Genomic DNA, 26,261 nt, shown 5'->3' on the forward strand with positions numbered 1-26,261 from the left:
ACAAAGTTAAATATTATCCAAATTTTAGAAAAATTAGCTCCTTCTTACCTACAAGACTACACCAGATGCTCCACTTAGATGATAAACGTAGGTTTAACCAGACCAAAAAAGCAGCAACATCTGCCTTTATTGAGTCTTCCTCCTGATCTGCTTTAAAAAAATGTCAGCTCCATTTAGTGAGGGGCTTCAGAACAGTCACTAGAAGAGCAAAACAAAGTTTGGCTTGTGGGCCTCATGGTTCAAGGGAAATAAACCCAGGGGAAGCCATGATGTTCAGTCTTGGCAATATCAAGACATCACATGGCTTTAACACAGAAGTAAATACTAAATTCCTGAGAAAGCTAATATAAAAAGTAAAGTTTCTATTGCCTACAGTTTAGAGTTAGACAATCTCTGTTTTTTTCTGAGATATTTTACCAAGCTTAGAGTCTTCCCTGAATTAGGTTTCAAGCTTACTTTTTCTAACCTGCGCCCTGAAAAGAATAGGCAAATTTACCTAGTTAACCTTACTTTTGTGTTCCTACCCTATTCATCTTGCATATTTGTACTAGGCTCAGCTGTAATAAGGAGCCATACTCCCATAACTTCTGCTCTTGAAAGCCTTTCTAAAATGTCTCCCAAGACAGGAGCACGGTTGAAATTCAGTCTGTGAGATTATGATCTTAAATAGAATTTTCTCCCTAAAGTTTCTCCAAGCTTTTCAAAGATATTTTGTATTTTTCACAGTCTTGGAAATTGTGAGCAAATGGACTTTTTAGGGTTTTTTTTACCACAGTCATAGATCTCTGAAACAAAAGAATGATAATTCATAAAATCATAAGTCTTACCTTCAGCTTCTCTAATTGCTATTTAAAATAGACTCAGGAAGACTACATATTTTTTAAAAGGGATAATAGGGAAATTTCAACAGGACAGCAGAAGGCTTATTGGCAGGCAGTAAAATTATTTCAAAGGGCAGATAGATTGGCTTCAACTTCTCCTCTGCAATTTAGGAAGTGGTGGCAGAGATCCCTTAGGATGGGCTTCCACTTTTATGCAAGACTTGCTTCCAAGCAGCCTTGCTCATTATTATACTCCATGGATTACTGAAGTAACAAAATACATGTGCGTAGTTTAGTTGCAGTCAAAGTTTGACAGCACGTAAACATACACAGAATACTATGACATATCTAAGATTTTCTCACCCTTGAAGACCTAGCACAAAAGGTTAGAAAAGGCCTCAGACCACTTTTAAAAGTAATTTTTATATTTTCTTAATTAAAAAGTGTATCTTTCTGTATCAAATTTGCTTAAGATTGTTGATATGAAGTCCAAGTATCTCTGTGAGAACACATCATGAAAGGATGTACTGTTCAATATCACACTGCCTAAGAAATAACCCAATCTATAACCCAAGAAGTAACCACCTTGTAATGTACATAATGAAACTTACTGACTGGTCAGGAAGTTAGCAATGTACAAATGCTGTCAATACTGCAGTACATTTTCTACTAAAATTTCAGAAATTTGTTGATGTCCGGTGTCTTCTCTCCAGCACAGACTACCCTGACATTCAATATGCTATGAAATGCTGCTTTTCAAATCTCTAATGAATAGCATGAAATCATGACTCTAGGTATGTACAGGAAAAGAGCAATGCTTTAATAGATAAAAAAGTGGTCTCAGAATCAACTACAATATGTACAATCAGGATATAGGCACACTAGATTTCATAATGCAAAATTAATCAAATCCATAAATGCTTGTACGCTACAATGCCACTTCAATATCTGAATTCCATTTTTAGAGGAACCTCAAGGCCTTAAAATTTTCTGGTAAAGTACATTCTATTGTCAAGCACCCAGCTTTGTACAATTTGCAGTAAGAAAATAGGAGGAAAAGGCTGGGTTGCCTATCAGAATAGGTCAGAATTACAAAAAGTTAATGGAATTTGAAAGGAAGGACACTCAACCTGTAATGCACCATATGAATCAGGAAATTGAGAACTACTTTTCAAAAATAAATCTGCCATGTTCAGGGTCAGCAATGTTACAATCTGCCCCTGAAGCAGGTTAACTGAGGTTCTTGTCAACAGATCCCTCAGGGCACACTAGAGTGATGCAACACTGAATGCATAGTGGGGGTTTTATAAATAAAAAGATTAGATAGATAGACAGATAGACAGACAGAGGGGCAGACAGATAACAGGTTCATTTTGGAATAATTTAGTTAAAACGGAGAGGAAATATATAACAGATTTGGTTATTATCTATAGAAATAGAGCAATATAAAAGTAAAATTATTACACTTGAGAAAATATACAAGGAAAATAAAAAGAAAGAATAAGAACAGATAGCGAAGAGGAAAGGTATCACCACCCTATGAAACCTGATTGTTGCAATTTAGATGTCCAGTGGTTCAAGTAACAGTTAAAATTTCAATCCATTAAGGCCAAGGGAAATCCCTGAAACCCAAAGTCCAATCGGTTCCACAGGTTCAGGTGGGAATGCCGAGGTATTTCTCCTCAGGGAGGAGTTTTACTATGTCTCTTGCACCACTGTGGATCATTTGCAGTCCTCTGGCGGCAGGCCCAAGAAATAAGTCTGGAGGCAGACACGACCCACCTGTCATGCCAGCTTAGTTGAGCCAGTTCTGCCTTAACAGAAGGAATAAACACCCTCAGGCCTAAGTGTGAATGTTCCTGTACCTCTCAGGATGGGAGAGAATCTTCTGCCTGAGCCAGTTGTGCAAGGGAGGAAATTAGCATGATAAAAACCAGCAAACCAGCAACATTGCAGGATATGCTTCTTGGAGGTGTTTTCCCTTATCTGTCTCAAACCCTAGCTTGCTGCTACATAAAGGTGGGTTTGTCATGGTCATCTTCTGGTGATGGGTGCTCATCCCCTCTGCACCTGAGCAGACCAAAAAGTTGCATAACCACATACCCAAAAACACTCCCCTTCCCCTGTGGTTGAGGGGTGCAAACAGCCAATTGATTGCATCATTAACTTTTAATATTAATCTCTCACAAAAAGCAAAGCAAAATCCAGTGTTTCATACTTATTCAAGCATGTACAGTAAGTTAATTCCTCACACTATATGTGCACTGATACAGCCTAGTTTATGCAAGACACTCATTTTCAGGGAGGGAAAAAAGCTGTTGACTAATTACAAAGAATACATTACATTCAAATACATTTAGGCCTTAAAATTATAGTCAAAACAAACCACAGCAAGTGTACATTATCACCCATATATAGAATAATCCCCTTGAGTGTGCGGTGGGTTTGTTTAGTTTTTTTTCTGTTTTTTTGCTTGTTTTAAAGTAACAGACATTTAAAAAAATAATGCTTTACAAAAATACTGATAGAGGTTCACTATTACTACAACCTCAATACTCTCCTCTTCTTTCAACATTTTCTATGATCTTAGCAGTATCCCCAGTAGGTTTTTTTTGAGTAACCATATGCTGCTCAGGCTCCTTTTGCATGAGATCCATTGACAATACACTGTGTCTCTGTTGGTTTGCTGATATATTTCAAACCATTTACATCCGAAAGCTTCTGGTTCTGTGAAACGGCTGAAAAGGCTTTTTTAAGGCCCACATCAGTATTGGTGGTTTCTGTTTAGTTTTTTCAGGAAATAGCATCGCTTCGGTTTCAGGGCTAGGAAATCGTACTCTGTACACTTCAGGGTAAGATTTCTGAAACTAGAAAAGTACATTAATTCAAATTAAGAATTTGTTCAGACACGTACAATAAACTATTAAAGTGAAGCTTGCATTTCTGGAATGGGGAAATTATATCTCTAATGGACTTTCTACACTGCTATATAGAAAATTAGGCAGTATTTCTGATTTGGGTTGATTCATCACAGCATAGTTGTTCTAAAGTATTATAAATCTTGACATCCCTATGCGTAGCCACTGTTTTCAATTTCAGTATTTCTCTAGAAGAATGCATGTCTAAGACTTGATAAATATTTTCAAATTGAAATTAGAAACTGTGGAGAAAAATTTATTTACTTGCTTGAGTTTCTTCTTTTTATCCTTCACAGATATTTCTTTATTCATTACAATTTCTTCCAACAAAGCTGCCAGTGGTTCTTGAGAGCGAGTTGCCCTTTGGTATTCAAATTCACCCGTAGTGATTTGGTGACAAAATGATGGAGGAGGAAGTGTTGCATCACTATCAGCCCCAGCATATTTTATCTGAAGATACAGTAAAAAAAAAAAAAAAAAAAAGCTAGGTTTTCTGCAAAACACTTGCATAGATTGGCTTAATCAATTGACCACTCCAAGACATTAAGTAGAGGAAAACTAAATAGAGACCTTGAACTGTAATTTTTACCTCCACCCTAATTGAGTGAGTTCCAGTAAGTCAAAAAACATGACAGAAAGGAAGCCTATTCAGCTTTTGAAATAAGTTTAAAATTACTTTTCTAGTAGGAAATAAACAAAAGAACTAAAAATCATCTTTGAACAAAAAGAAATTACGATATCAGGAAACAGATGAAAAAACTGAGCAAGTAAGGATGGTTCTAAAGGGGGAAAAAAAAAAAGAACAAGAATGAAAACACTTTATAATAATTCTGTTTTCTTCACTACCACAAACATAGTTTGCCCATTCCATGGAAAGATAGTGCTGACAAACAGGAAAACATATTTGAGACTTCTCATCTCTAAACAAATTCAATATTTGTTTAATTTCATTTAAACACATAGTTGTGCTTGAATATCAGTAGTCAAAATTAATTAGATCTCAAAAGCTAACAGAGACAGAACAAAACCTTGTAAGACCTGTTGATCTTCGGAGAACAAAGGACAAGTTCAATCTAGAAACAGAGAGACAAAAGAGGCTTTTTCACAAGATACTTACTTGGACTCTCTGGAGATGTACAACATGATCCTCTATGGAAGACTTTAAAGCAGAAGGAACACTTAAGATCTCTTGATAATTATCCATGAGAAAAGATACTAGTTTAGCAGCAAGAAGTTCATCCAAGTCTATTTCATCCTTTGAGCAGAGAATACAATGGGAAAATGCCTGAACCATCTGAGGGAAAATACACACATCATTATAATATATTTTTCTGTTTGGGAGTGAGGAGTAGAGAATCAGGCTACATTTAAAAAGTGAACTTTTAGAACAAATATTTTAACATCACAATACTTACTGCACTTCAAACATATCAATATTTTTTTAGATGTATTATGCACAGTGACATGTGAGTGCACTGAAGATTGCTCCTGCTTCACACAGATAATCCACTCCTGACTTTAGATATAGAATGAATGAATTCCATTTTATTCTCAAGACTTTATCAAATAGCCGCTTCACATGGCTATTTAAATAGGGTATACGTATTTAGAGATTGTTTTTAAAATAACACAGAAATTTAATAGAAATTAGGCACCAGACGGAAAACCTGAAACCACAATTCTGAAATCATCAAATAAAATTTCAGGTCTAGTTAACTTCAGGTAGTCTTGTGCTCAAGCACTCAGTTACAAGAGTTTCTGTTTGTGCACCAATCACTTAAAACATTAAAATCACAGAAGATTTTAATAAAGACTTTTGTGATGTACCATACATTACATTGCTGAATTAACACTTTGTACAAAACACTCAGACTACAAGGACTCACTTCTAAAATCAACATTTCAATTACAACAATAATTTTAATGAAAGACCACTTACAGTTAATTAAATTATAACCTTGGCAGTAAAAAATTTTATTATTTTAATCAAATGCTATTCAGAGTTCTCTAAAAACTTATTTGCTGTGGAGCACATTTAGATTTCTACATGCTGTTATAGGATTTTTAAAGAATAGCTCTGCAGCTTAGTTTTCCATTGCACTTAATTTTCAAAGACTTTTAAATTAAACAAAATAAATATATGTTGTTAGCTCATCAGAATAGTTAAGTCATGCCTAATGATTTTGTAATAAGGTGTTGCTGCACACATCAGTGTAGTGATATCACTACATAAGTTCCTACAGAAGAATTAGCAAAAATTGGAGCTTACTTTAAGACACTTCTGTGTGTGGTGAAAAAAAACCAACTACTGAAACAAACAGGTGGGATTTTAGTTTTTTTGAATGGCTGAAAACAGGCCAATCAGAACATTCAGCTCCATATTTCTAGCTATGACTGAAACAGGCAGTTTTTTTCATTCACACTGTCTGAAGTGATAAAGAACACCAGAGACTTCATATGCTTTTTTTTTTTTTTGGTTGATTTTGATTGTTTGTTTTTGGGGGTTGCTTGTTTGTTTGTGCTTTTTTCCTACTCAATAGTGAAATCAGTGGTGATTTAACTTGGAAAGGTAAGGAAACCTCTAAATTCTGAGCAAATTCTTTGCATGCTCAAAAATTGCCATGAAATCCCACTTTATTCAAATCCAGATTAGCTTTCCAAATAGCTGGGACAGACAAACTAGTTCCTCAAACAAGCAAATTGCATTTTGTTCATAATCTCCAGTAAGAATCTTTAACCTGTTCTCCAAAAATCTGTCCAGACCTTTTACCTTACACTTATACATACCAAAGTTCTGGTCCTCACTGATTCAGAAAGACGTGGCAAATCCTGGTTTAGACTAATTCTTGCCATCATTCTCACCAAAAGCTGTAGTCTTTTCCTATTTTCTGGCGGCAGTAGGAGGCAAGATATCTGAAGAGCTTCTACAGCCTTGCTGGGTTTTTGCAGCAGTCCTGGTTTATATGAGATCAGAAGGTTGGGGAACATTTCTCAGTTATATATTTCCATAACATTTAACATAACATTTATAAATCTAACTCGCAAAATTCCCTTACTCACTCAAGATTGCCTTAGAGCTCTACTCCCCAATGAGACTAGAAAGATATCACTAGATTTGGACTACTAGGACTTAAGTTTTTAGAAGATCTTCTTCTGATGCACTGGAAGACATTGATAGCCATAATCCCCAACTCTAAATATTAGAATACACTAAAAATTACAGCTTTTTTTTTTCATCCTTTGCTCTTTTATTACCTCAGCACTAAACGCAACTGAATGGTATGCACAGATATAGCAACCATGTTAGATAAATTGTTACGTCTGTGACAACAATCACAGGGAAAGAAAATGTGCTTATACATGCACCTCACACCTATAGATATTAAATCTGCACCTAATTCTGCTTATTCCTCCTCAGGAGAGGAATTGACATTTATCCTTTTCTAATTCCTGTTTACCCATTTCTGCAGCCAGTCGAGGTTACTCTGCATGGTACTACAACACTGCTGCATAAGCTACTTTTCCCCATTTTAATTTGCATGCTTGTTTAGGGCACTGTGCCCAAGTTTAGGACAGAATGCGCCACCTCCCTGGTCATTAACAAAGTGATAATCATTACTGGCCACACTACCAGCCCTGGGATGCTTCCCACTGACTGACATCCAGCCAGAGTTTGTGCCACAGATCACAACCCTCTGAGCCCAGCAACTGAACCGATTTCTGAGTTTACCTCACTACCCACCTATCCAGCCTGTACTTCCTAGAAGGATGGAATAGAACACAAGTGTTGAAAGCCTTACTGTTCTCAACATAAACAGTATCCACTGCTATCTCCTCATCCACAATTCTGGTAAACTCCATGAGGTAAAACATGGAAACTGTTTCATATTGGAAAAGAAGTGTGGACTAGGTAAGACATTTCAAGGAGAGGGGTAAAATACTGAAGCTAATTTTCATAGTAAAGCTTTTTCTAACTTCAAAGGAAGATTTGGCATGCATATTGATGCATATGCTTAGAAGAGTAAGGAATGATTCCATATCAACACTTCACTTTTTTTTAAAGAGATCACAAAATTAATGTTTGACTTCTAGAAACATAGCACAATTTTCATTGCTTCCACATACATACTGGCATGAATTTTTTCTTCTACTTTTACGTTTACAAAATGGTGTGAAATGATAGTAGTAAAACCTGAAAGATGTGAAAAAAAAGGAAAAGCAAACAGAAACAGAACATGAAAGCAGAAGAATAAGTTTTAAAGATATAAACAAGAGCTGATTAAAAAAAATAAGTCAGAAAATTGATTTATATTTCACATGAAGCAAGATTGACAATTCACAAAGTATATATACTAAATTCCAGAAACAGAAGTGTCATTCTAGATTCCTTTCTCATCTCCATAGTTTACTAAAAACACTGTTGTTCACACAGAAAGAAGCTCAAAAAACTAACATGCTACAAAGCGGGTTTGCTTTTCAACTCAATTGTTCTTTCTGAAATTTGATTACATAAAATATAATCAAGTATTTACTGTCTTACTATTTACCGTCTTTCTATTTACTGTCTTTCAGTAAGCCATCTGTAGGATCAGAATTGTCAATTTTAATATAGTGTGAACTCTGGAAAGTTCTATTTAATAACTAAAACATTGCTTCTTTTAAATACTACATTAGTTAATGACATTTCTAAATTAAAGCAACATAGTATTTCAATTCCCTTTAAATATCATATTTCCAGGGTTAAAAACTGTGCTTAAAGCCCTAATCCTTTCTAATCTAGACTTCAGTCAAGCAATTTCTAAAAGCTTATGAGAGTTTTTAAGACATTTAAGCACTTGTGAAAAAAGAAAAATCTATTAAAATCCATCAGTTGCATGCTGAGCAATGAACAGAGGCCTTTAATAATATAAAGACAAGCAATGAAAGACTTGAACTAATGTGATTAAAAAGACAAAAATAAAACCACTGTGTGATATGAAATAAATTTAAATATCAAACTGTTCTCTATGTAGAATGGAAAGGACAGGCCATAAATAATTAATCTGTGATATTATTTAAGGTAAACTGACTCCAGAAAATTAACTCTAAAGAATTTTTTTTTTCATTAGATTCCAAACTACTTACCTAACACACTAACAAAAACATCAAAAAAATTAAATGTGAGAAGAGGTTCTTTCATCTGGCTAAAGTAGTCCACTATCGTTTTGAAGACATCTCTTTCAAAGCCTGAGTATGTAGGCTGCTTCAGATCTGAACAGCTGGGCCCTACAAAGAACAAAAAAAAAAAAAAAAAACACAACAAAACAAAAAGGAGCAAAAAAGAGAGAATATTGATTTTCAGCCACTGAGCAGATCAGTGTTTTCTAATCCAGCCCATTAAGATGGATCATTAGAGGGAAAAAAAATAAAAAAAAAGATTAATTCTTCAAAATAAATGAAACTTTATTGATCTACTACTTACTGATCTATTCCCAATAGGTCTAGTGAAGATACAAAGTAGAGGAAAAACATTAATAGACTAGCTAAACCTTTATATTATTAATTTAAATAAGCTAGACTGGAAGGAGAATACATGCTGACAAGTCTTTTCCAACTTTCTTTTAAAAAATCATTGTATACAGGATTTAATAGAGTGGTATAGACACAGTTCAATTTATTTTTTGGGGGGTGGGTTGTTTGTGGGATCTTTCTCCCTTTCTGAATTTACTTACAATTTACTAGACATTTCATTGCAGATAATATCCAATGAGGTAGTTCCTCTGCAAAGGGAAGAAACAGAAATTAAAATGACAAAAAAGAAAAAACAAGAAAAATATTCAACTGTTAGACAAAAGCAAAGCGGAAAACAATTTAACATTCCTCCTGTGTGGTAAATCAAGTGACTCCAAAGGCAGGCTATACCTTAATGCAGGATCTAGCCTGAATTACATCTATACTTCAGTACCTGCACTACTATCATACAGTTATGCATTCTGCCCTTGCAGCTCAATCAGCAAAACAGGTCATATCACAAATCTTTTACCTACTCTAAAAGAAAAAAAAAAAGGCAGACTATACCAGTTCTAGATACAGCCTTCCCTGGTGCCATACGATGAAGTGTATACTTTGTACCCAAGAAAAGCACTCATATATTCAGTTTTGCCATTTCTGCTAGGAGAAAGTTGATATTTTGAAATGGTCCAGCTGCCTTTGAAATGAGCACAGATATGCTCTGAAGGCAGTTTTATTCACAACCAAACCAGGTTTTAATGTCATATTTAAATTTCTCTACAAATCTCATTAAAATCTTGGTGGCAATAATACTTTGATAGATCAGAGCAGTAAAGTTGCTTTATTTTTTCTCTGATGTGCAAACCAGTTTTAAACATGGCACTATCTTCAAAACTCAAAACTCTCTCAATGCACATCTTCACTCTCTTACAATTTTTGATACTGAAAACTCTCCCAATGTACATTTTGGATCTGTCAATGTACTTTTAATACATTTTTTCTTCATGTAAACACTCCAGTTCGGGTAATTAAAAGGATAGGGCCAAGAAAGTTACCTTGAAGTGATTAATATCTCTGTATTTATAAATGGTAAAAAGTTGCTTCTGTCTTATATTCATTTTTCAACCCTACTAAAGCCAGAATCTGCTTAAGAGAGTAAATATAGAATAAATAGAATAAATGCTGACTCTTACTATTGGGATACCAGAGGAGAAAAATAGCATTTTAAAAACAATAGCATTATAAAAACTAGAGTTTTTACAAAGTAGATTGCAATATTTTAAAAGAAAAGAAATTTTCTAAAATACTCACTTGATTTGTCCTCTAAAGTGACAATGCCTTGCTTATTGACATTATATACATTTTGAACTATATGTTTTGAATTCACAAGTTTTGTGTCTAACACTTCATCCAGAGAATCCAAACCCAACACCTTTTGTAATCTGCAAAAATACATAAACATAGGTCATACACCATCTAATCTGGAAAAGGCAAACATGAAGTATTAGGATACAATTAGGATACAGTTCAGAAAATAAAGAGACTTTCATTTCACAGAGAATATCTCCAGTTGGATGACAGTTGAAGGACCATTCAGCGCAATTCCTGCTTCTCGCAAAACTGCCTAGATTTATGGAATGCCCTAAACTGGAAGGGATCCACAAAGATCAACTCCTGGCTCTTCACAGCACAACCACAAAAATTATACTACATGCCTGAGAGCACTGTCCAAACACCTGTTGAACTCTGTCAGGCTTAGGTGCTGTGACCACTTGCCAGGGGAGCTTGTTCCAGTGCCCAACCACTCCCTGGATGAGGACTCTTTTTCTAATATTCAACCTAAACCTCCCGTGACAGCCTCAAGCCATTCCCTCAGTCCTGTCACCGGCCACCACAGAGCAGAGATTAGTGTATTCTCCGCCACTTCCCATCACAGATTGCACTGCAATGTCCTCTCAGCATCCTCTTCTCCAAGTTAAGAAGCCAGAAGACCTCAACCACTCCTCATGTCTTCCCTTCTAGACCCTTCACAATCTTCATAGCCCTAAAAAAGTTTTGTTTTATACCTAGAAAAGGTCTAGAAATTTTAATACCTAAAACTATACCATGTAACTGAAAGCACAGCCAACATGCTCCTTGAACTCTGTAGGGCTTGGCGCTGTGCCCACTTCTTCAGGGAGGCAGTTCCAGTGCCCAGTCACTCTCTGAGTGAAGAACCTTTTCCTAATGTGGAGTCTGAACCTCCCCAGCTGCTTGATTCCATCTCCTTGTCCTATCACTGGTCACCAGAGATCTTCCACATCTCCCCCCACTCCCCTCTCCAGAAACTGTAGGCTGCACTGAGGGCACCCCTTAGCTTTCTCAAAGCTTTGGTGACTCTACAGCTCTTTACTCTATGCAGATCTCACTGCAGGCCCTGTCCACCCTTGAAGGAGTCCAAAGTTCCTTCTAACTCAGTATCACGGACAAACTTAAGGTTCATCCAATTCCCCCATCTATATCATTTATGAAAACCTGAAAGAGCTCTGGCCCAAGAATGGAGCCCTGCAGAGCCTCACTGATGACTGCCCACCAGAGATAGCCACATTTACCACAATCCTTTGTGCTTGACCCAAGAGCCAGCTGCTCACCCAACAATATTATGGGGCTCATCAAGCTGCATGCTGGACAGTTTATCTAGAAGGATACTGTGAGAGACAATATCAAAAGCTTTGCTTAAATGCAAACAAACCACATCAACTGGTTTCCCTTGGTCAACTAGATGGGTGACGTTGTCATAAAAGAAAATTGAATTGGTTACATAGTATTTTCCTGTTTTGAAACTGTGCTGGCTGTGACCAATGACTGTGTGTCTCTCAAATATTTTATTATTAACTCCCAGAATAATTTTCCATAATTTTACAGGCACTGAAGTGATACTGACAGGCTGTAATTAACAAGGTCTTTGTTCTTTGCTTTCTTAAAGTTGAGAAAATATTTGCCAGCTTCCAGACAACAGAGGCCTCTCTAGAATTTCAAGATAAATGAAAAAATAAGAAGAAAGATCCTGCAATATCATCCAGCTCTTTCAATACCCTGGGATTAATCCCATTGGGCTTCATAGCTTTAAGCACATCCAGCTTGAGCAGAAAATTTCAAACAAATTCAGCATCAGTTGTGAGTCTCCCTATTCCCACAGTCATACTTTTCCAGCACAGAACTGTGGGAATTCCAGGGTCAATCATCAAACTTAGAGTCCAGGACTTTCTGTGACATGAATGCTACTGCTCACTGCTCAAGCTGTCAGGGTTTCAGCATCCTTCCACACAATCTGCTGTGCCAACCCTGTTTGCCCACCACGGTCTTTTTGGTAGGTAGAGCTTTATGTGAAGGAGGGCTTGGCCACCACTGCCCCAGTCTCACTTGTCCAGGTCCTATCAGCTGCTGCCATGTGAGCTCTAGTCTACCAGGGTGTCTCTCCATTCCCCTGAAGTTTCCTTGGTTCAGGAAACCCCCCCCATGAATACACATGCCGTCTGCTGCCCATCATGCTGTCACCAAAACTGCTCACCTCAGCCCCAAGCTCATTACGTGCAGATAATGTGCTAGGTTTACACTAAAGTCATCCTCAGTAAGACCTCAACCATGCTGTAATATCATTAGTGTATATTATTTCTTCCTCTGCAGAAATAGTCCAAAGCAATAGCTTTAACTTTGCATAGGAGATTCCATTTGAATGTAGTAAATGAATCTCTAAGCTGAATCTCAAAGCTTCAGCACTCAATTAGCTATGCCATTTATCTCATACAAAGTATTGTACTTGCCATTGAAAGGTTCCATAGCACTTCTACATAAGTGCTTTTATTTCTTAGCAACAAGAAAAAGAGACAGAGAAAAAAAGTGATTAAACAAGACAAAGCCCACACAACAAAGAATTGTATAACACAATGTGCAGAAGTCAAAAGGTACTAAGCACAGTGAAGTTTTTTTCCAGACTTTATTTGCTGAGTTTGCTAGCCAAATAACAAGTGGTAGAGTTAGTCTAGACACTATGGCTTTGAAGGCAACGATAAAAAGTGAGTGGGTGAAATTACAAGTATTACCAGAGAAGATAGACAAGACTATTACCCACTACACAGTTTTACTATAAGAGCAAATGACTCATAAGTATACTCACCGTGATAAAGTCATGGATTTCCATATCTCTTCTATATTTGTTTGTGTTAGTTCTCTGCGGAACACAAGTTTGCATGCTGGTACTTCCCCGATAGCTATGCTGTGTCGCTTGTACCACATCTCAGAGTTCTGAAATCAGAAAAAACCCTCCTCATTAACTGGTGGCTTTTCAAGTGTTAAACAGTATAAAACATTTATAGTACAAAATTGCAAGTGTTCTTAAATTCCAGTGAAGTCTTCAGGATGCAAGGTAAGTATTTGTGTCTAAGAGAAATGAAATATTTTCTCAGTCTTACACATGGCTTCTCAATTCCATAACTTGTTCCAAAGCTGAAAAATTAAATGTGTCAGAATAACCATTAGAGTTCAGGAGTCAATGGCCTTTAATTCTATGTTCAGGTCCTATTCATGATTAAAATCAGTTCATCTGCCATTTTAAGATTAACCATCTGTTTATGGAAAAGTTACTGGAGAATTATGATACCAACGAATTAGAAAAAAAAATCCTTGCTCAGCATACACTAAAATAACTAAACATTAAGTTTAATAACAGGTTCTATACATAAAGAAAGTAAAAGCAAATCACTACATCTGAAGGCACCCATCAGATCTAGTCCACCATTACAAAAGTGTAAAGTAAAGCTGAGAATGCAGAAGACCACTATACTTTATGCAACCTTCATATCCAAGTTTATTCTTGAACATTGTCATCAAGGTATCAATGGGTGGACATACACTGCAGCTTGTATCAGCAGCATTCTTTTCAAGGGAAAACTCCTAGTCATTCCAGCTCTTTGATTTACACTACAGACCAGTGCTAAAGCACATTAAAAGTTTTCCTTATAACCAGACCACAAAATGCATTCCAGGATTGCACTTAAATACTCCAAGCACTAATTGTCTCTCATTCCATGGCAGACTAGACTAGAGCTAGTTGGAAGCAAATAGTACCCTCTGAAATTAAGGGTCTGGTCTTTCACATCAGTATTTCATGACACACAACCATGCTCATCAATCTACACACAGCCACTAAGTGCTCAGATTGATGCTGAAGCAATTCAAGGTACCATAATTTTCAGCTGTCTACTTCAGCATTGCATTGGAAGCTAGACTTAATTATAAAAGAGGCAGCAGAAAGAAGCTTGTAGCTTTGCCTCACTTACAGTCCACTGTATTAATCCAAACTGCCAATGGAAGAGATTTTGAGCTATGCCAAACTCTATGCTGTTGCATCCAAGTCAGATGCAGACATTTGCTAATTCTTATCAGGCCAGGGTGCTTGGATGGAAATTCAGGGCACAGCTGGAGGCTGTAATATGTTACACCTTCAACAGATACTTGCTCAGTAACTAAAATACTCCACCTTCTCATTCTCATTTCCTGTCTTTGGCACCATCTTTTCTTCTATCTACTATTGAAGCACTAAGGACCATGCCTTTCCTCTTCAGAAGCTTGCTGTACATGAAGAGTACAGTTGATTTGTACACAGTTGGACTGTAAGTATGGAATAACCATTCATTCAGAACATTTAGATATCTAGCAAAATGGTAGGAGCTACTTTTCCAAATAGACTATGGTTTATCAAAAAATCTAAGGCTAGACTCCTGCTCTGCAGGGCAGTAATAGAAAGGCAAAAATCATCAACGAAATCCTTAGTTCACAAATTATGAGAACGCACACATACAAGATACACTGAAGGAAGACCTCAGAATATACACAACTCCAGAAGCCTATTCTTTTACTATGTCAAGGTGAACAGAGTTGATACAATTTTGGTTTACTAATAAAACCAAGTTTTTCCAACAATTTTATAAAGGCTGGATCAATCCACATAAGTATGAGGCCAGATGACTTCCTGAGCTTACAAAGATAACTGAAAAATCACGACCACTTCTCCTTAGCCAAAACATATTCCTTATGAAAAAGGAAATTGAGTCAGTACCAGTACTTACAGCAGCTAGGAAGGTTGTAATAACTGTATATATTCTGATATCTGAAGTGTCCAAATAAGAGTTACAGTGTGACTATTTTGTCTGGTAATATAATAAATGCCCTATTGGAATTTCAGCAAACTGGAATGAAATATGGGAAAATACACCCATATGGAACTCAGGTTCCTCAGGGCATTTTAATGTGTAGCACAAAGAACACTAAAATATTACTTCTCCAGCAAATTTTAAGAAAACATTAACTTCACAAAAGTTAAGAATAAAAATATTTAGCATTTAATTTTACAAGCAAGTATTTTGTGACACAGCACAGAGGTCATCAGCTCAGTTTTGCTTTCCAAATATGCTTTTGTTTGGGGAAGTAAAACTGGGTGCCTTACCATTGCGACGGATTTCACTGGGATGGGTTCTTGAGAAGGGCCAGCCCTTGGTTCATTCCAGTCTGGAAATTTAATTACTTCCTTTCCACATGAAGGTTTCTTTGGGTATGACTTCAGTGGCGAGGAAGGAGGAAATCTACAATTAGAGAACATTTTTAAAGTCTCTGAATGCCAATCTAATCCCTATTTACCAATGCAAAACTGTAGTCAGCCTTCACATGCAAAAACACAACAAATGCTTTGGACATTCACAGCTCAACTTAGTTCGCTGTAGACTGGCGTTGTATGATATGTAAAACATTGCGGAGTGTCTTGTTTGCCCTCCAGCTGCAGCTCCACATCAGTTCAGGTGCTTTGTACCTCCCACGACACAGCTGAGCCTTGGGTGAATCTCTGGCACCCAGTGCGTCTCTTATAGCACTAGTGGTCTTTGCATAGACAATGACATAGATCTTCACTAAGAGATGTTGATCCTGCTGAAAAAGCCGTGGGGATGTTTTCCCCCATGTCAAGTGCTTTGTTAGCATGCATCTCCTAAAGCAAAGCTACATAGCTAAGTCACATGACTAACACTCAGACTTAGTTAGAGTGCATGCAAGTGTCCACACAAAGTTTTGCCCACATTACCAGGTTCTTCTGCGTTTACATGCTTTCTGTGCGAAGATCATATCCTGCAGTTCTTTTCTGGAACATATCCTGCAGTTCTTTTTTCCAGCTGGTTTTGCAGGTAACTATTTGACTTCTTAAGGCATTTCAAGAAGTGCCTTGAAGAAATTAGCAGAAATAAGCCCCAAACCAGCCCTTGTAGAAAAGAAGGAAAACAAACTATCCAGGCTGACCAGCACCAAATTATTGCTAAGCTCAGGTCAGAGCATGTACAAAGGAACTAATGACAGTGTATCAGAAAGACAAATCAGTTCAATGGAAACACCTCTTCAGACTGGCCCAGATCCAATCCTGTCGACTTGCACACCCAGGTTTTAGATGCTCAGATTGCTGATGCGTTAAGCAACTGCTTAAGCCTCATTAACTTTTTTAAAACAGAATGTAAAAGACAGATATGTCAGTGACTTTGCAACAAAAACTTGCACACTGCTGGAAAGCATACATATGTATCCTCCCAGAAAAAAATGCTTGAGAAACTCTCAAGTTTCTCCAAAATGTCACCTCATCCTCTAAAGGCACTTGGAACATTTAACAAGTTTTTCATTTAGATTTGTTCTACAGTTTGGTTAGTCCAGTACTGTTACATTGAATGGTTAAACACATTGATTGTTTTGACCACACACACTGAGCATATTCCACAGTGCCCTTCAACAGCACATCTGCAACACAGAGATATCACCCCCGTCAGACAAACCCCCAGAACCAGAACAAGTACCTGACTCTCATCCTGCAAGATTTACTCTGTTTTTTAATGGTAAGCCAGACTACATGGCAGATGTTCAGCTGTTGAGTGTTCTCAACCATTTTTCAGATATTAGTTATTTCTTAAGAGTTTAATGTTAAAATAGAACATACCCACATATCCGCAAGCCTTTTTCCTTTGCCTTACACTATTCTCAGTAGTTTCTTACTATTCTACACTATTCTCAGTAGTTTCTTACTATACTACACTATTCTCCTGTTTCTTCTCCAGTTCTTCACAATTTTTAGCTTTGTGTCATTTGCTGCCCTGATTTGCAACCAATCAGTAAAAGAAGTTGTTCTTAGAGTCAGAAAAAGGAGGTGCATTCCCCTTTCTCAGGTAGCATTACAGCAAGATCTAGATGAAGAAGGATTAATGTCACTCAAAGCAAAGGATCGAGAAACACTCCAAGACTGACACACCAAGATCAGAATTGGTTATAGCCAGCAACACTAGTTTGGGGAGTTTATAAAAAGAGGAACTAGAGATAGCTGTTTGTATCCAGAAAAAAGGATCCTGAACAAAGTCAACTAGCAGTGATGTCCAAGATATAACAATATTACTGCAGAATTCCCGAAAGATTGATATCACTGCAACAGTGCTAACCCCTTTGCTTTCAATAGACTGGCTTAGATTCAAAAAACAAGTATAAAGTCCAACAGCTCCCAAAACTGTAACTTCTCATTCATTATTGCAGACTCAGCTGAGCCAGTAAGTCAGGACACACTGATAAGTCTTTGCTATTTTTAGAAGTCACATTAGATCTCATCTTCATGTTTAATACTTGCCAAATATTCTCATGCAATCCAGCTTTTGGCAGTATTTCTTTTGCATACTCTGTGGATGAACAAGAGCAGACAGCTACACTTACATGTGAAGTAAATGAGTGACACAACTGTGTACCACAGTGTGCCATTACAGCATGTTAACACATAAATTTATACAGAAGGTACGAAGCATGTAACTTTTCCAAAGTTAGCACTGTCAGTAGAATTGACTCGTACAACTACCTCCATCAGCACTGTGAGGAGAAAACACGCTGTATTTTACATGTAGCATTAGGATAGCCCACCAGAGGGAGCTGCCAGGACATTGAATACAGCACTAAAATAGGCTGGAAAACCTGCGTCTAACTGCTTAAACAGGGGAGAAGCATGTCTTGATACTTAAAGCAGCGAATAACGTATGTGGCTTATTTATGCACCAAGCCCAGTGAGGAAAAAAGCTGGCTCCAGTTCAAGATGCATGAAAGGTATAAATTTTTAACTGAAAAAAGTTCAGTTAGTTATTTTTTCAGTAGGAGAGGGAGAAAGAACATCACCACAAAATATATAGCAAGAGTTCTGTTGCCCAATAGCAGATCAGTAGGCAGAGCATGCAGAAAATTAGAACAGAAATATTTCACCAAGCCAACTTCCACAGCCTGCAGCTCAGTAATGACTGAAAATACAAATAAATAAAAGAACAAAATAATTTGAAGATATACTCATGCTAATGCAAAATAAACAAAAAACCCCACAGCCACACGAACACAGCAAAACCAAACCAAAGAAATATAGAATAACACTAGCGGTTATCAAACCCCATAATAAATCTTTTGACAAGAATTGATACCAGAAATAAAAAGATCAATAGAGCAAAATGAAAAATTGACTTAATATATATCAAGTGGGAATTCAGTTCTATATACTTCCCCAAAGAGAATATAAAGAAATCATTACTTAAAATGAAAATGTAAAATTTGAGTATGTAATAATAGCTATAATAAGTAGAAGCATAAACTTATTGCTAGCCAATTTTCCCTAATGTTTTGCATGATGAGAACTTCCATTTCCTCAAAAGAAGGGCCACCATGATAAAAGTTACAAATCTAGACTTGAAGTAATGGTGATCTTTATAATACTTCTGCACCAAACAGGACACTAGAAGACGGTACAAATTCAAACCCTGCAACTTCTGTCCACTCAAACCTTAACTGAGGTCACAAGAGGCCAAAGAATCCAATCCATTAAGCTAAGCTTTTATTACACTGAAATTTCTTCTCCTCTGTTAACAAGCCACCAGCTGAGAAGCTCAACAGGGTTATCCAACCTTGAGGATAAGCAAATAAAGCTTTGTCCCTTGTCCATCAACAAACTAAGGAGCATAAAAAATGTTATAAATTTCTTAGATTCAGAAGGCCTTTCTCTTTTCTCAGAAGAAGGTGGAGATAGCAACCAAAATAGTTAGGGGGTTGGGGTGAAGGAGGACAATTGGAGCTGGGTGACCAATGGCATTCTCACTTCCACCTATGTGTCCTAATAATATGTACTCTTCCAGCACCAACAAACCTGATGTCTGCCATCAGCAATGAGAACTCAATACCATGTGAAAGCTGCAAAAGCTTTTGTTGATATTCAAAGAATGCAACTGAATAGAAGTGACCTTCAAAAACATTTCAGAATAGACAAGAAAACTGAAGACAAACATGAAGTCACGACAGCTACCCATTACTAAGAAAATTAAAGTCTTTAAAAGGAAAAGGGGAAAACGTGTCAACACTTTTCAGAGGCATTCTACAAAAATGCTTGTAAGACAAGAGCAAGAGTTATTATACCCTGTTTCCAAAAAAACAGGGTTTTTTTATCACCCTAGAGAGGCTTACCTATATAAACGGCCATCATCTTCAAAGTCCTCTTTGCCCCACCTTCCTTTAATATCTTCGATTACATGATTTTTCAGGAATTTTTTAAGCAGCTTAACCGTTTGATCGCGAGTCACTTCTGGGCCAAAATTTTGGTTAGAGCCAAGCAGCTCATGCAAACATTCCACTGCCTCCGAGGCTTTGAAGCATCGCTCGTAGCTCTTGAAACGACAGCGATGTTTCCGTAAGGGCATCCCAGCACGGAAGAGCTCGATTATCTCGTTCCACTGGGAAAGAACAAAGCCAGTCGTTACGGGAGCTCTCCCGACAGGTTTTCCTGCGGCCAGAACGCAGCCGGCTCTGTAAACAGACCTACACCCTTTTGTCACGGTCTGCTCTCACAACAACACCGAAATCTAAGCCCAGGATTTAAACTGTGGCGACCCGAGAACAAACACCAGGTTTAGGAAGCTGAAATATTTTAGCCCCATACTACCAGCGGACTTACGGATACAGCTCTAGCCTCCCATAGGTTTTACCGGGACAAAAGGCTCAACCTGCCGCTCCGCCCAGCCGGCCTCTGCCCCGCGCCAGCCCCGGGCGCCTCCGCCCCGCAGAGCCACGGCCTGGGAGCAGCGGCTGGCACCAGGAGGCCGGAGGGCGAGTGGCCGCGGGGGACAGCGGCGCAGGAGGGCGGCGGTGTCGGGGATGGCGGCGGGGGCACTCACCAGGCGGGTGGCGCGGTACGGCCCGGGCCCCACCAGCCGCGGCTCCATGGGCGCGGCCGCGCCGGCTCCGCGCCGCGTTTGAATCCAGCCGGGCGCCGCCGCCTTCGCCCATTGGGCGGCGGGCGCGGCACGTGACGGGCCCGCTCCGTGCTGGATTGGCGGGGCGGGGGCGGGCTGGGAGCCGAGCGCGAGGGGGAGCTGTGGGGCCCCGTCCCGGCGGCGGGGGCGGCCCCGTACGGGGCCTCAGCGGGCGGGCGTGCCGCGGGGCCGCGCCGTGCCGGGCTCCGCGCAGGACAGAAGACAACGGGCAGAAAATTGATGCACTGCAAGTTCCCCATGAACATGAGGAGGAGCTTCTTTGCTGTGCGGGTTCTGTGCACTGGAACAGATGTCCCAGAGACGTTATGGAGCCTCCCTCGTGTAGAGATGCCAGGAGCATCTGGATTCAATCCTCTGCCAGTCCTGTACTCTAAGATGGCCCTGCTCGCGTAGATAAGCTGGACCAGGTAGCCTGCTGTAGTCCCCTCCAACCTGGCCCATTTGGTGATTCTGTGTGTGGCAACAAGGTAGACCATGTCAGGAAAACATTGGCCAGTGAATTGCTGCCCTCATAAAGAGAACACAGCCTTGGCGTTAATTAAACAAACAGAGCAACAAAAAAATATCAACCTAAAAAAAAACCCTCCAAACACTCAATTTTCAATATTTTAAAATTGTTTCCAATCAGTTTTTTTGTTAAAGAATTTTGTTTTGAATTCAGGCAGTATGTGGGATGATAATTACTTGCAATTACATTTGATATTCCTACAGATGACAGGGGTTGATGCTGGTGCCACGTAACTCATTCAGTTGTTGTATATTAGCTCTTTATGAGTATTTTTTTAAAAGGGTTACTTGGAAAGTAAATAGGAAACCTCCATTTTAAGGTAGGAGGTTGTGATACCAAGTCACCTGTCCTGCATGGGCAGGGATGTAACTGAAGCTCCTGTGGTGCCTATTACAGATGAGCTATCTCTGTCAATTTTTAGGACTCTCACAGGAGAGAAGTCACTGGTAACACCAGTGTTGCTTTCCCACCAGGTCTAAGGAAAACAAAATTATCGCCTTATTCCCCTCACTGTCAGTAAACATTCACCATAACATGGATGACTTAGCTGACTGTTAGACTCCTCTTTCCAGCCTCACTCAAAAGTATACACTTAAGGATATGAGATGCACAGTTTTTAGATTCAGATAAAGACTGTGTGATTCTCATGTTGTGTGTAGGAGGACAGGATTTGTTTTGAGATGATGTCATTGTGTAGGAGGACAGGATTTGTTTTGAGATGATGTCATTGGCATCCTCTTAGGCTGCATCCATACAACTCACTGTGAAACACTGCATTCTCTCTCTCCAAGTGCTTTATAACTCCCAGAAGACTAAACCACTGTGCAAGCTATTATGCAGTGGCAATCTGACACGCCACTTGCTGACAGCCTGCAGATTGATTAGCATCTCCAGTTTCTGCTCCTGCTTATTAGTTCTTAATCTCAAACAACTGAATCTGGAAGCCTTTGGCTAGTGTTCAACTGCTGGAATTGGAAGTTTTCCTGGCTTCTTTCTGCTCAGCACCTGTCCACATGCAGCACTCCTTAGTTTTCACTGTGCATAGTCTCAGCTCCTATTTAAGCCCAAGTGAGTTTGAAAAATCAGTTGCAGATCTAGCTCCCAGACCAACAAACAAGTACCTGTCCCTGCACAGCCAGCTGCAGGATGCATTTCTCCATCCAGATTTATGGGCAGGGAAGGAGGTATGATTGCAAAATCAGAGACCATAACTAGGACTTTCCCTACCAGCACAGAAATCATCTACAAGACTACAGAGTAACACCTGCTTCCTTGCACAAGAAGCAGAGGGTACTATTATCCAGTCTTCACCACAGACTAGCTATTACAGCCTTTCCCTCATAAGGCCTGTATTTCCCGAACACATTTGAATGCACAGGCTCTAGAAGGCCTAAAAGAACCAAATTGTCCCATTTCCTTCAACAGCAATGCCCCACTTCCTTCATCATTAATTATGTAATAAATATTTTTATATATATGCATTAAAAAAAACCCCACAAACCAAAAAAAACATATAAAACTCGCAAATCCTTTCCAGCTATTTGAAAAAACAGCAATAGTCCTTAAGAAAAGCCCCCCTAACACTGGAGGCCAGGGACATACATACAGCCCAGAGCTGTCTGACTTGAGACTTTGAATTAGGGATGGACTGCATTTCCCACCAAAGAGAGGTGCAAAGAGAGGCACATCGCAGCTGTTTGGGATCATGTGATAGAGCACCTCTCCACATGAACTGCTGGGAAGTGAACACTGATGATTTGAACATCAAGCATCTAAAATGCAGGGGCTGCAATTTAAATCTCAAGTCATCCCAATACTTTGAGATCTACTTTCAAGCTGCCATGAGAGCTGACAGCTACAGGGATTAAATAGTGAATAGATAAAATAGAAATTATTTTTTATTTGCTTAAAAAAAATTGATGCAATCTCAAAAGAAAATATTTGCAACTCATGTCCAACCTAAAGTTTACATTCCTTTAGAGTTTACAATGCACCGTAAATGTCAGTAAAATGAAAGCGTTCAGGTAACAAAACTTATGTTCTTGGAATTGTGCAACAGAGAGGCTATTAAAATCTACCTCAAAGTCTTGAGTATTTGAAAATCCCACAGATCAGATCAAGTAAAAAGCAAATATTGCAAGTTACTTTTTTTTTCTAGTGTTGTAGAAAACAGTACCTTTAGTGGTAACATTAAACTAAACACATTTAATTCCTCATTTCCAGATCTGTTGCATGCACAAATTCCTTAATAAACTCATGCAGTACAAATGCAACTTGCAAATAGCAAGTCCTTTTGATTTCTACACAAATGTGACCCTAACAATCTTCCTAACCTTGGAAAACAACATACTGGGTAATTCTACACAGAATGAAGCCATGCCAACCCAGTCACCACTTCCTGCCCCACTTTCAGAAGCTCGGAGAATGTCACATATTTTTTTTTGCCTGGTTCCAGACAAGGTAACTGGAGTAACTAACTTTCAGCTGATAAAAACAAGACGCAATAATACAAAAAACAAGATGACACAAACTCTTTCTAGACATGTATTTCAATAGATAATGGAAATGGAAGAAAGTAGAGCACAGTACAATCATGGTAGGCAACATTTCAGCTTAAATCATTAAATCAACTTTTTTTTACATTTTATTTGACCACTAAGATTTTGGCTATTGAATTAAAAGATTCCATAATCCACCTAGCTTCACAAGCAGCACAGGCTAGCAATTTAAAGTATATCCATAAACACACTGAATAATAAGAATATTTGGCTACTACAGTGAACAAATCAGTAAGATGTTTTGATCACTATGCTACAAGACAATTCAGATAATCCCCATATTAGTAGCTTTCCAACATTTATGATAATGTTCAACTGAGTAGAACATGAAATGAATTCAGTTCTCCTAGTAAAAGACAGTATATCCAAAAATCTGCGATCTTCAAATGAAACACTATGTTTTAACAGATTAGCATACAATCCTTCCTTTAAAGTAATACAGCTTATAAACAGATGTAACAATGTTTATGTATTAACTATATTAATATGCCTTAGATTCTATCAACAGTACTTACTGAAGAATCATTCTTATAATCAAATGCAGCTGACAGTCTTAGCAACTTACAACATTAAAAGTGAAGTATTTTTTATCCCCCTCAAAGTGTGTTCAAAGTACTCAGTACTTGTCATGCACGTTTTAGTTTTTCCAATTATCTTTTTGTGCATTTTCTAGATAGACATATCTTTCTTTTTTAATCAGAGATCCGCAGTTCTTCCCCACTCCCATGTTCTGAATCCCAAATAACTTACGGTAAAAATACAAATTCTGTTTTGGAAGAAAACATACAAAATATACACCATGTAGTGTGCGCACCTAAACATCTTGATTGTCAAGTAGTGCAAGTTTCCCCATTGACATATACACTTCTTTGGTTTTAGAGACAAGAATTTGTTTCACTGATCTTTGCTGATGCCGTTTCTTGCCATTTTTGGTAGTCTTTGTCCCTTTGTGTAAGCATGGTACCAGAAGTGGAGAAACAAGACTAAAAACATGGAGCCATAAAGCCAGATAATAAACATGAAAATTGGATACTGGTACGGACAATCATCCATGATGTAGATTTGTCCTATATGGACTGTAATCATAATAAACTGGACCTGGAGGAAGAAGGTGAAAAAAATAAGTACTTTTAAAGAAAATTAAAATAGTACTACAGAAATTTTAAAAATTTCAGCATAGCTTGTTTGTTGAAAAACAGATAGTAGGGGTGAAGTGGGTGGAAAGCAAGGAGCAACAGGGACAACAATACAAGTTCCTAATATGACAGAGATGCACCTTTGTAGACCATCTCCCCAGAATATTATTCCACTGAAAAACAGGTTTACATAAAAAAGGAAGAGAGAGTCTGGGACAAACTAAGAAACTCATTGAAATACATTAGGATTCTACCCTGGCCAATTCATATAAAAAAGAAGGAGACAGACAGTGTTTGTCCAGTGACAAATGGGAGGCTCCTTCAGAAAAATTAGCCGGGAAAAAAAAAAGAAGAAAAGAAAGTAACCATTACAGGGTTAAGGAACAATAATTCCCACCTTCCCTGCACACTAGTATGTGACAAAAATACACTCCACATGAACTCCAAGTTAAAAGTTCACTGGTAGTGCCTCTAGGTCAAAAAGACCAAGTTATAAATATTCAGGCAACATTGTTCGGAGTTGCACATGATTACATGAACTATTCCACCAAAACCAGCCCTGGTGCAAGCAGACAGGGTGCTCTTTTACCTCCTTCATCAGCATCTTCACACATTCTAAGCCAATTGTTTAGCCAGAAACTGAATATTGAAAATTCACCTAATAAATGAGGTGGGCATGAAAAAGCACTCAGAAGAGCAACATTTTGAAAGTGACCTAAAGTGGATAAAACACTTCATATACCCACACTGCAAGAGTGGATATATTTTAATGCTCTGGAGAGACCATCAAAGAGAAGTAAATTTTCTAAACACATACATTTTATGTGGAAGAACATCAAGTTGTAAATACATACTTTTTCCCTTTCCTCACTACATGTTACATGTAGTTACTAAATACCTGTGTATTTACTACATTAATTGTGTTTTCTTAGTGTAAATTTATATTTTAATAATTTTTATACAAGCAACGAGTCTTGTAAATATATTTACCAAGTACTGCATAACTGCAAAGCTTATTTGCCTAAATCTGTGATTACAGTGAATGCTGAAGTTGGCAGATATAAGTATATTACTGTGGAGAGTACCTTTTGTTATTTTCAATTAAAACATTAGTAAATCTTATACCAACTGTAAGGTCCACACATGGGCATAACTGAAAGGACAAATTTATTGCTTTTAATCCATGTTAGCTGCAATTAGGTTTTTGAGAGGTGTTTATGTCAAAGACAGTTACTCACAAGTTGTATAGTTGTCATGTACTTTTTCCACCACAAATATTTATGATAGGCTGGTCCCAAAGAACAGATTCCATAATAAGTGTACATGACAACATGCACAATACAGTTCAGCAAAGCATGAAATGTTCCCAAACCACCTGTAGAAAAACAAGACATAGTAGTAGGTATTACAGTAAGTAATACAGGAGGTATTTAAAAAGCCCCTGAAGTCTTAGCAGATTGCCTTGAGCCAGGGTATGAAAAACATGTA

The 26,261-nt window shown here is 38.1% G+C and overlaps 2 protein-coding genes across 5 annotated transcripts in view; both read right to left on the bottom strand.

Moving 5' to 3' along the window:
- Positions 1-3,384: 3,384 nt before the first annotated feature.
- On the bottom strand, positions 3,385-20,605 carry DEPDC1B (DEP domain containing 1B). The gene is made up of 11 exons (XM_074533107.1): positions 20,473-20,605; positions 19,766-20,031; positions 15,714-15,849; positions 13,386-13,513; positions 10,541-10,671; positions 9,451-9,498; positions 8,864-9,004; positions 6,527-6,693; positions 4,857-5,033; positions 4,004-4,189; positions 3,385-3,688 (listed from the first exon to the last, which is right to left on the bottom strand). Exons 1-11 carry the CDS (start codon positions 20,518-20,520, stop codon positions 3,527-3,529), a joined length of 1,590 nt encoding a protein of 529 aa, XP_074389208.1. The 5' UTR covers positions 20,521-20,605; the 3' UTR covers positions 3,385-3,526.
- Positions 20,606-23,597: 2,992 nt separating this feature from the next.
- ELOVL7 (ELOVL fatty acid elongase 7) overlaps positions 23,598-26,261 on the bottom strand; it is a 62,311-nt gene continuing 59,647 nt past the window's right edge. For all 4 annotated transcript variants that reach the window (XM_074533522.1, XM_074533525.1, XM_074533523.1 and 1 more), the window contains 2 exons: positions 26,012-26,148; positions 23,598-24,735 (listed from right to left, as the gene is read on the bottom strand). In XM_074533522.1, coding sequence (XP_074389623.1) covers positions 24,532-24,735; positions 26,012-26,148 — 341 coding nt within the window. In that variant the 3' untranslated portion in view covers positions 23,598-24,531. The remainder of the gene's footprint in view (positions 24,736-26,011; positions 26,149-26,261) is intronic.

This window comes from Zonotrichia albicollis, chromosome Z (genome assembly GCF_047830755.1).
Source record: "Zonotrichia albicollis isolate bZonAlb1 chromosome Z, bZonAlb1.hap1, whole genome shotgun sequence".
NCBI classification, from domain to species: Eukaryota; Metazoa; Chordata; class Aves; order Passeriformes; family Passerellidae; genus Zonotrichia; species Zonotrichia albicollis.